This window comes from Solanum stenotomum, chromosome 1 (genome assembly GCF_019186545.1).
Source record: "Solanum stenotomum isolate F172 chromosome 1, ASM1918654v1, whole genome shotgun sequence".
Lineage (NCBI taxonomy): Eukaryota > Viridiplantae > Streptophyta > Magnoliopsida > Solanales > Solanaceae > Solanum > Solanum stenotomum.
In genome coordinates, this window is record NC_064282.1 from 28552123 (window position 1) to 28563747 (window position 11625).

At 32.4% G+C, this 11625-nt stretch overlaps 1 protein-coding gene across 1 annotated transcript; it reads left to right on the plus strand.

Annotated features, from left to right (window-relative positions):
* The first annotated feature begins 209 nt into the window (after positions 1-209).
* On the plus strand, positions 210-3345 carry LOC125853622 (uncharacterized). Its single transcript, XM_049533349.1, has 5 exons — positions 210-417; positions 494-648; positions 2698-2756; positions 2839-2934; positions 3009-3345. Exons 1-5 carry the CDS (start codon positions 323-325, stop codon positions 3066-3068), a joined length of 465 nt encoding a protein of 154 aa, XP_049389306.1. The 5' UTR covers positions 210-322; the 3' UTR covers positions 3069-3345.
* Positions 3346-11625: the final 8280 nt, after the last annotated feature.

An 11625-nucleotide genomic window follows, 5' to 3' on the forward strand; every position in this document is an offset into this window, starting at 1 on the left:
TAATTACGTTGTGGCATCCAAACAGGACATGTGTAATTACACTGTGGCAATCAAACATGTCAGTGTAATTACTAGGCTTATAATTACTATCCTAGTAATTACATCAATTTCAATAACTAGGTGGCTTTCCAAACAGACTTTTAAAAGTGTTCTTTTTAAATGGCAACAATTTAGAAGTAGTTATTGGAGAGCAAATGCCCTTTTATTAAGCATCACAGAACGGCGTCGTGTTAAACTAGAACTGGCGTTTCCCTTTTCCCTGTGAGAAGAAAGAAGATCAATTTTGCCGGCGTTGTGCCCTAGAAAATTTAGGTTTCCGGCGATGGAACAACTGAGTGAAGAAGAGAAAAAGGCGCTTCGTGGAAGCAAATTCGCGCCGCTTCCTTCTGCACCTTCGTCTTCTCGTCCTCAATCTAGGTTCTAGAGCTGAAGGGATTGATATTACATAGGATTCGTACTAGTTTGTTATTGATTAATTGATTTGTGGTTGCAGGCTGGCTCATCCAGGAGGACCCATGAAGACGAATAAGGCAGCAGCTTTAGCAAAATTCCTTGACAGGAAATTGCAGGACCCTAGCGGCTTGTCATCTCTTGATCCTCGTCTCATTGAACTCGCCGTCAAAAATGCTAAACACACTCTTCAAGCCAGTACTATTCTTTTCTTTTGATTTCTTCTTGCATCATTCCATTTATTCTTTTAATTTCTTTACCTACGTGTTTATGCACTATGACAGTCCGATATTTACTTCAACTCTTCTTGAATGTGTTGTCTGGCCCTTTCCAGAATCTTGCATTATAAGACTCAATGTTGTATGCTCGAGGATTTTCACTAAGGGGTAGTGTTTAGGATTTGAACTTGAACCTCAAGATGAATTTTGAACCCTCCAACCTCTAGTCTTGTGTGTTCTGGGGATTCAAAATCTATATATATGCTAAAAAAAAAAAATACCTTATATATACTGTGAAATATTTTGCTGACGGGGTTCAGGTGAACACCCTCGCCCCTCCTAGATCCTCCCCTGGCCTGGCCCGGCCCTTTCTCAACCCCTGTTCGCAGAGGGAACTTAGTATGCCAGGCTGCCATTTATAAGATGCACTACGGTTATCAGTACTGCTGTTTACTTCTGCTCTTGTTCATCCAATCATCACTCGTGCTCCCTTTTGCTCTTTAACTTGATATTTTCTGCTGGTTTTTTAATCACATAAATTGTGCTACAGAATCTTGAATAGTCTTTTGTGTTTTACATGATATGCACAATGACATGTGGATCCAAGTATGTGTTGATGATTTTATCCCTTACTACTATTTTTCATTACATCATTACTGCTTACTCCCATTTGAACACTTGAAACGTTCTGCCTGTTTCTTTGTTGGTTCAAGTGAGCTACAGATTCTTGAATACCCTTTTGAGTTTTAAGTGATGCTTTTAAGATTTAAATATGCAATACTCTATCCATACCATAGGTCTCATCGTAAATTTGTAATAGAGCTAACAAAGTCAACTCTGTTGTACCTATGTTACTACCATGCATCTTCTTGATGCCATTTATAACACTACTTACTTCATAAAAGTAAATATGCAATACTGGGGATTGCTGACTGCATCACGTATCTCCTTCTGCACCACTGTGTGAAACAGTGGTTCGACTTGGAGAGAGTAGATGTTGTGTGTATATATATATATATGCCCAGATCATAGTCTAGCTAAGTTTTTTGTGTCAATGCATGGAGTATATCGGAAGACTAAGTTCCCAAGTTGGCTTGTAAATGGTGCCATGTACTCTTCTGGTTTTTTGATGTCCTTATTTTAATACAGTAAATATAAACGTATCTTTGGTGATTATTTTTTACCAGGGAACCTAAATTGATGCTGATAAATTAGCATTCGATTTATCATACTTTGGGATTGTGTCCCCTTGTTTTTTGGTATTCATTTGGAAGCTGTGTGTACAGTATACACTTTATTTCTACTACACTGAATGCCATTTATTTTCCAAATGCTGACAAACTTCAAGCTTAATAGTTAGAACTCTTCCAAAATAATAAATGTTGGCGTGTTTGTGTAGAACCTTGTGATCATAGCAGGTGCTTTTTATCAAAGGAATTAATTGAAGAAACATTAGAATTCTAACTTCCTTACTAAGAAAAAGCATTTGAATTCAATTTCTTGTGCAAATATACGATTTTAAGCTCTTTTTCAAGTTGAGTAGAACCTGAACATCCTTTAGAAGGCAGTTCAAAAGATACAGTTCTAAGGATTTTCATCTTACAGAAGTGGCATTTGAATCTGTGTAAAAGTGTAACTTAGACATGAAATTCATCTCAACTACGAACTTAACAAAATTAATTATTGGATGCTGAAAACCAATATTAAAGCCCACATGGCCAGCTGAGGTAGATTATACATGTTACATGTTCCTCTGTATTTCAATAGACCTTTTCAGGTCAAAAGTTGTGTTACTTGATTAGACATTTCAAACTTAATATCAATTTGAGGTTTACTGCTGAAACCAAACCAATAAATAGTATGAATATGATTTTAGATTGTAATGCTATATGAAGTTGCTTAATAGTTGTCAATGAGTGATAGTATTCATCACAAAAGGGTCGTTCATTTGCATGCTATTTTAGTTGGTGTAAAATTAGAATATTGTGATAGAGCATAATTATTCTCTTACAATTTGGAAATGGAACAGGTGGGACATCAAGTAAAGGAAGAATTGTTCAGCATGTGGATTCTTTTGGTGATTCTGAGGTTTTCAATTTGTGATTTCTGTGAAGATGTGAAAGATCTAGCAAGTATTTAAACCTGACTAACTTTGGCACAATCTTTCCAGGAATCTGCTGAAGATGAAGAGACTCAAATATCCGTCCAAAAAAAAAGTAAGAAAAACAAAAAGAGGAAGAAGATGAAGAAGGAGAAACAGCGTAAGGTATTCTATCAATTTACACAGTCTATCTTTCATCTTCTGCTTTCCAAGTTAGTCCTGAATGTGGGTTTTGCCAGAAATTGGAGGAGTCTTCAAATGGAATGGCCAACAAACCTAAAAAGAAGCTGAAACTATGATCTACGTGGGCTTTCAAGAGTTGATGTTGTTAGATTTTTGGAGCTTTAAGTAGATAGATGGCATGGTAAGAGTCACTAGTTCAAGATTTTACAGTTGCAGAGGCTAACCACCACATTCCACATTCCATCTTGGTTCCTCAAATTGAACTAATTTTTCTTGCTTGGCCAGTTGTGCAATTATTTCGTTCTTGTAGCATTTTACTTTGTGCCATGAGTTTATCGTCAAATTTATAAGCTTTAATGACATTCATAGTTAAAGGAAGTATTTTTTTTTATAAGATTCCTCAATGTTATCATTTGGTGGTTTAACCTGAGTGCTTTAAGTTGAATAGAGTAAGTTTTGACAAGAAAAAGATGTCTTCCCAACAACATTTGAGAAAGGAAGCGCAAGGGACCTTAGCTGTCTTGGGATGCATATCGACTGGTTCGGTCTGGTTTTGTCTATTACCAATTCGATTTTTGATGTTCGATTTGTAAATATACTAAATTGATAACCAATAAGATATTTATTATGGATTTTTGGTTTTAATGGTTTGATTGGTTCAACTAATAAGAAAATGCTCCTCATTTTTACTTTTTTTTTTTTTGCTTTATCTTGTTTTATTTGTTCATATATACATTGTCTTCATTAGGGGTGTCAAAAATGAACCCAAACATAGGTAACCCGCTCAAAATTTTAAGGGTTGGGTTCAAGATAATTTGAATTTGGTTCAATCTCAACCCATTCAAGCCTAATCCCTTCTAAGAGAATCCTCAATTGAGTCCAATTCAATCTTCAACCCGTTTTAAAACTCTTTACTAAGCTATGTTCCTATATTAAAAGTATGAATTATTATCTGTTTAACATCTTTTAGGATTTATCTATGCGTTTGTTACTTTTTTTAAAAAATAAATAATCTTGAACTGAAATGCAAATTGTGATTATAAAAGTTAAATATCACTATGTTAAAGTTATTGAGATTAATCGGGTTAAATTGAGCGGGTCAAGACCCAATTCATTTCTTAGCCCATTTGAACCCAACCCATTTGAACCTAGCCCATTTGAGCCCAAAGTAATCTTGGGCGGGTTAAGATCCAATTCAATTTTTATTTCAAATATCGAATTTCAACCCAACTCACCCATTTGACACCCCTAGTCTTCATGTATAAAAAATCTATATGAATTACAACAAAAGCAAATTCAAATAAGTCATTGCTAAAGCAAATTATAATTATTTTGGTTAAGTAGCAAACCTCTATAACACAACTTCTAAAAAGAAAAATATGGTCATTCCACTGTTCACATTGATGGGTAGAACTTCTACAAGCCAACAACAATAGAAAGAAAACAACACCAAGACAACGATTATAAAAAGCTAAGCGAATCGATATTCCAATATAAAAAAAAGGTAAAATTGCTTTAAAATCTTTAAATCAATAACTCAACATCGATAAATATTTTCAATTCGATTTTTATCGGTTAAAGCCATTTTATATACTCCTAACAATTAGTAGAGAATTGAGGGTGTGAAAATTGAAAACCTATAATAAACCCAAAAAAAAATCACTTATGAGTAAATACTTTTCTTATTTAACCTGAGATCTTGGGTTCGAGTTTCTGTGAGTACAAAGTAGCTTTTGTTAGAGAATGTTTTACCCCAATGTGGGATTTGCTGGAGAAGGTCGAATTCGCCCAACCAAACCACCCATTGCTGCAGATTTACGACTTAAGCAACACATACTCTCTCCATCTCGAACGCCCATATTCAATGACACTGAGACATAGAGAGAAGGAAAAAAGAAAAGAAAAGCAGAGCAATGGAATCTGAAAACTGCTCAAATAGACAGAGAAAGAGAGAGAAGAAGAGGGTGATATTAAAATAAGCCATAGTAAGGTAACTCAATCAACGATAAAAATGTGCCGAACTGCTAATTACAACAGAATAGAAATACCATACTTATTAAAGAAAAACATAAGTATTGCTAAAGGATATATATCTCTAGCAAAATCTGGGAACTGTGTCCTTTCAACAAAATCCTTCAACTTTCTTATTATTGTTTTGTGATACAATTCAAAGTAATCATGAAACCCAATTATTGAATGTCTTAATTATATGTCATTATTGAATGTCCAAAACAACAAATTAGTGAGTAAAGTATGTAACTTAAAAAAATCATGTAAAATTCAAAAAGGCATTCAAGATTCTGTAGTACAATTTATGTGATTAAATTAATAAATCATGCAAAACTTTGTTATTAAAAAGATATTCACTCTTCCGAAGGGCAGACCACACATTCAAGAGTTTGAAGTAAATATCAACATAACGGAATATCCTTTCAAACAAGACTCAATCTCTCGAGATTGAGGATCTGCCACAGATACTCCTTCCAGAATCAAGTTTGGCGCATGACTGGGTAACAAAAGCGCAGCTAATCTTGTTAGCATATAAATGATGGTGAAATGGCATTTCAGACCAGTAAAACATAATGTGATTTATCCAAATGCAGGACTTACGAATTGCAGTTTGGAATATAGGTGCACAAATTTTTTCGTGCGATTAGCTGAAATTCAAAGTCAACCAAGATATAACCACATGTTTATGTTTGTATCCCTCTGGAAAATTGAATAACTATTTATGTTTGTGTCCCTCTGGAAAATTGAATAACTATCTCAATTCTTCGCATTAACAAACTAAAAGGACAATAATATGAAATAATATAAAGTAGAAAAAATCGAAAAGCGTAATCATGAAACGGTTAAATCTTTATGAAACTAAACCACTTCTTTAGTTGATGGTTTCTGGTAGCTAGGAATTGAATCTAGCAAGGAAGAAGACAACTCAATTTACAAATAAAAGTCAATAAAAGTGTTTGTTTAAGAAATTTTTGATAGGGGTGATATGTAGACGAGATGGATCTTCTTTCATTTATAAGAGGAAATAAAAGCTTATTTTTAGGGTCCTAATTAGATTGAGTCAACTAGTATAATAACATTTAATTATTTATACATTGATGAGAATTAGTTAAAGATAAAAATTAGTCATTTGTTTGCAAACATTACATTTGATCTTATTGTAGATAATTTTATTTATTAATATAAAATTTTAATTAGTTTAATTTAAGGTTCTAAAATATTCTATTGTCAAAAATTTGAACAATTAAAAAAGGAAGTTGGATAATTTCATTTTATTTTTTTGATTTCTCATTTGGTGTTCGATCTCTATATTAAAATCCGACTAAATTCGAATTTATGCCGGAGATAAAAAGAATCATTACTACGCTCTAAATATTATTATATATATATTTCTATTATATAGAAATGTGAAGGATGGACGACTAAGGGCAAATCAGTTATTTAACTTAATAAAATATCTATACTTCTTGCTACACGTGTCACTCAATGGCCCAAGATCACTTTATTACCACACAAACACTCAACTTTATTCTAGATGCATCCTCTCCATTGGATTTTTCTTACTTCTATATTATTTAATTAATTAATAAATAGAAACTATTTCTTCACACTGATGGTGGTAGCAATTTCAGGTTAGTATTTTTCTCAGTTTTTGCTTTAAGCTTTCTCTTGAATCTCTTCAATTTTTTTTCAATTTAATGGCTGAATTCATAGATGTTTTTTCATACTTGACCTATTTAATACTATGCTTTCCTTTCTTTTATCGTCTCAACTGGGTGATTCAACTTTATGAATGCTTTTATCTTAGTGTTGATATGATATTGAAAAGTTAAATGTGGTAGTTATTTCCTGCTTTTCCTAACTAATACTTTTAAATTTTTTTACTCTATTTGATCAAAATAACAAAAACAATGAATAAATAGCTAACGACATATTGGAAAGATGGTAGAGTTTCCGAAGGTTATTATGTGTAAAATGCAGTTGTGATATTTTGGGGGAAGATAATGATGAATAAAACGTTATATTCTAGGTTGTTTGGACTCTTTAAAAATATTATCGCAAACATATCGAATTCTCCAAAAATGCACTACTTTTGGAGGATCCAACACACTCTTGACGACATTTTTTAAGAATCTGATCAACATAGGTTATAGTAGTAGTTTCATTTGCTCTAGGATTCTTTTTGAATTTTGAAAAATGGCTCTTGTGACAATTTGGAAAAGGGAATATATAAGTACTTTGTTTCAAATGAATACTTGTGACATTTTGGAAAAAGGAACATGTCTGACATTTTCAATTTCTATGTTATATTACTTCAACTTTGTGAACTATTCAAATTTTGAATTCGGTGATCAATCAAATATATGAAGATAAGGTCTCAATTTATATGACGTTAAAACATTATTAAACAATACAATTCTAAATTATGTGCTCTGTCAAATACTGTTATATAAAATGAAGCAAAGAAAGTAATAAAGTAGGAATATTATATTAAAAATCTCCATCTCCTCATGCATATGAATCAATATCATATACACTTGAACTTCTCACAGTTGTCTGATAAAGGATTTTCCTTTTCTTGATGGAAGGTGCATTTCAGTTTCTCTGAAACAAGTCCATTGTTTCACATGGTCATTAGTAATTTCTAATTGATCTGCTCTGGTATATAATAAATAATATGCTCATGAAATCAAAATACAAATATAGATGCACCCTTCTTATCTATCTTCAGGTACAAACTCGAGATTGACCAAACATAAAAATAATGTTGTATATATGTGTTATCATTTAACAAAATTTTTAAATGTAATTGTGTTCCTTATGTCTCCGGGAGTCAGAAAAGGATACTGGCATGTACCAATTGCCTCGCAACTTGAATATGAAGAGGAAAGGACGTGGTTGTGCATTAGGCGTGTCAATTTACCTATGGCAAATCAAGATTCTGCCAGTGTAAACATATGTAAGTGCCTTTTATAAAAAATATAAGTGCCTTTCTATTCGTTTTCAATTCTTTTATTTTGTTGTATGTGCTATACTGTGTGAAAGAATAGTTGGAGACTCTCTAATATGTGGATTAATTTTTTTTTATAGAAGAATATCAGGCTTAAGGAATATGTCCTGTTCCATTAAAGTTTCACTCTGTCTCATGAATGTTGGTAAACTTAATAAATTGTATCCGTGGAGTGGTCCTTGATTCTGAATCTGCATGTTTAAATTTGTCTGATTTAATCTTGGATTTGATGTTGTTCTATCCTTAAATTGTGGAGGAGATAGAAGTTTTGTCTTCTCCTGGTTAGACCTTGCCTAAATACCTTAGATTTCTATTTCGTCATAATTGACTTAGGAAGGGTAGTTGATATATTTTTAGTGGTATTAAAAAGAAGAAGAAAAAAATATTATTTTTTCATTCTTCAAGTAGTTACACAAGGCAAACAGTTAATCTATCTCACCTAAATTTACATAATTATGCTATTCAACACTAATTGCAATTTATTATAAATTTGTTGTTTTATTGTTGATAAAGGAAAAGATACATTCTAGCAGAAGAAACATTAAGTACTAGATGCTCGCCATGCCCTTGCCACATAGTTAGAGATAGATTTTATTATTTTCTTATCAAGATCAACAGAGAAAGAAACAAACACATGAAAAAGAGAATCAGTGACAACTGTTGTACCTGTTGAGGTTGCGGTACCATCTGAGGAACCAAAACAAGATCAAGCACCTAAGCAAGACAAATTTTAGCAATTAAGGTATAATATACCATTCTTTTTTCTCTTTTATATTACGAGGGTAAATGTGATGCATAACTTTTCAACTCCAATAGTTACTTGGAGATGGGTATCTATTTTCTAGGTAATAAACCATCATCAACTGACTATATTATGACTTTCCAACATTATTGTCGTCTGTCCATTAGTGATTGGAACAGAGTACAAAAATAGAGTAGGAATTGTATAAAAAGATTCCAAGTATTTTTGAACAATTATTAGGTTATCTAGAACTTTGAAAAGTGACCTCTAAAAATTCTGGCAGGAGACCAGTAAATATGTTGAAGCAAGAGTTTTTCATTTCATTTTGAAGATATGGTTCTTTGTTTGATTGATAGTTTTTGACATTGTAGAGCTATAGAGTAATTAGTTGCTAGAGGAATTGTAAAGATAACCTCAAACTACTATTTGGATGATTTTATAGTTATGGGTAATACTTTAGTACAACTCTTAAGTCTATTTGTTGTGCTTGGAAGATCTTAGATAACTGATTCTTATTCAATTTGTATGAAATTTATAGTTATGGGTAATACCTTCGTACAACTTTAAGTTTAGTTTTAAAAATATTGAGATGCAATTTCTAAATTTAATATTTCGACTATATAAATTACCTAAGTTGCTAATTTGTCGATATTAACTTTTGGTTACAACTTTTATTTGTAATTTCCTAGATGTCCTATAAAATATAATGTGGCTCTTCAAAGTGTTGACAAAAATTGAGATTAGTGAACAAGTCGAATGATGGTTAAGCACTTCCTGATGAGTCTCATGGCGTAGTAACATAATTTTTTTGTGGACGTTTGTTTGGTGAAGTAATGTGATGTTTTCTTCTAAAGTGATGTATCCGATCGATACATAGCGTAAAACAAGAATTTTGTAATTTTTCAAATGGTAGAAAAATTTAAAAAATATGATAAAATAAGTTGTGTATCTAGATAATTTTTTAAAAATATTTTCATAGTAAAATAGAAATTATACTTGATCAAATGCATATGCCAACATTGGCAGAACATGCCGTTTTCATGCAAATATCTGAAATCGGGACGCAATGTATGGAAGCGTTTTTGGATGTATTCGAATTCCACCAAATTTAAGAAATTTTTATAATGTGAAAAACAATAGAGATAAGATGTAATTAGTGCTTAGCATTACGAGATTTGTGTAAAATTTCTAAAAAAATTAAGTATGTTGGGCTTGTGCTTAGCACGGGCCAGTACCCATCTAGTAAAGAAAAAAAAACAGAAAATTGAGATGACAGAGCAACACTTAAATTGTAAGTCACTGATTTTATAACTGAGTCAACTGATAAATATCAGAACATACCCCAACTTTAATTTCAGTGCTCTTTCTTTGTGTCATCATGAATTTTCTTCATGTTAATTGATTTTATTGATATGAGTATTGCATCATTTGTTTCTTCCAAATATTTGTTTATGAGAGGGTCTAATCTAAGTTGCTTGAATTCCTTCACTTTTAGTGTTGTACCCATGTCAACACGATGGGGTGTGGGTTAGTAGATGTGAGATTCGCACCTAATTTGGTCTTTGGGTTACTTTGACCAAATTCGAGGGAGAAATTCTAAACAAAAACTAATGTGAAATTGAAGAAAATTGAGTACCTTGTATGCTTAAATTTCTATTATCACTCCCTTTCCTTTTATCTCCTTTCAGAATTTTCCTCTTGATATATATTTTCTCCTCAAGTTTTCTGTACATGAATTATTTTTAGCTCAATCCCACCCCCGTCCATCCATGGATCTATATCCACGAATCTTAAGTTTAGATCATAGAAAATTCGACTTGACCTCTAGATCCACACCCCGTATCGGACATCTGCACCTGACTCCGAGCAACATAGGATCTAAGTATGCGTGAAAGATCTCATGACAACCTCTTATGCGAATAGGTTCTGGAGTGGAAATCTCATAACAAGGTAGTAATAGTCATGAGAGCAACATGAACGGGAAAATCTGAACTTCCCATAGATCTAGATGGATGTGTTTGTCAATTATTCACAACCTCTAAATCGGCTAGATCTATGGAAAGGCTAGATCTACCCGTCTTGTTCGACCCATAACAATCACCGCCTTATCTTTTTATGAAAGGAACCATATATAGTTAGATCTCTAAAAAAAAACTAACAATTTGACTAATATTATTCGTAAGAAAAGAATGATTCAATGTTTATTGTGTAAATATGGTACCAAATTTGTTTCATTCTTTTTCTGTAGAAACAATGTTGTTTATGATGCATGTATCTCTCTATATATTGTAACTTTTGCTTGTAATCAGTCAAGACACGCCTTTTGAACACTTGGCGACTTTTGATTCGTTTTTATTTTGACTCGGAGCTGCTATATAGAAACTTGAAGAGATGGATGACCAATGGCAAAATGGTAATTAATGTATGAGATAGTGGCAAATTATATATAATCAATTTCTTGTTTTTGACTTTTATTCCCACACATTTGCATAGTTCTAGTAGGTCTCATATCACCTCTTTTAGATAGTTTCCAGAATAGTCTTCAATTTGGCAAGCCTATTTCCAATTTCTTAGACTCATGCATAATCGTAATTATATTATTATTCAAGGGTAAATGATAAACACTATGTCGGCTTCTAGATCATTCGTTCATATTCATCTCTTCCTTCAAGTTTTTTCCCACAGTTCAATTAACTTTCAAAAATTTGAAGGAACTTATTAAAGAGGACATCAAAATTTCAGCAAAAAAATTCAAACCTGGGTTGGCTTATTACGATTTTTTTCTAATTCTGAACCAAAATTCCAGTTTCGTTGACATTTCTTCTGTCATCGATTCAGCTATAAACATTAACATGGAGATTTGAATGGTTATCACCAGCTTAATCTGTGTAATAAATTGTTATTATCACCA

What these genes read in the sequence shown, in the direction of transcription:
- LOC125853622 (XM_049533349.1), top strand. Translation starts at nt 323, where the DNA reads ATGGAACAACTGAGTGAAGAAGAGAAAAAGGCGCTTCGTGGAAGCAAA. An exon ending in TAAACACACTCTTCAAGCCA is followed by an intron (nt 649 to 2,697) that starts GTACTATTCTTT and finishes GAAATGGAACAG; the next exon opens with GTGGGACATCAAGTAAAGGA. An exon ending in AGAAGGAGAAACAGCGTAAG is followed by an intron (nt 2,935 to 3,008) that starts GTATTCTATCAA and finishes GGGTTTTGCCAG; the next exon opens with AAATTGGAGGAGTCTTCAAA.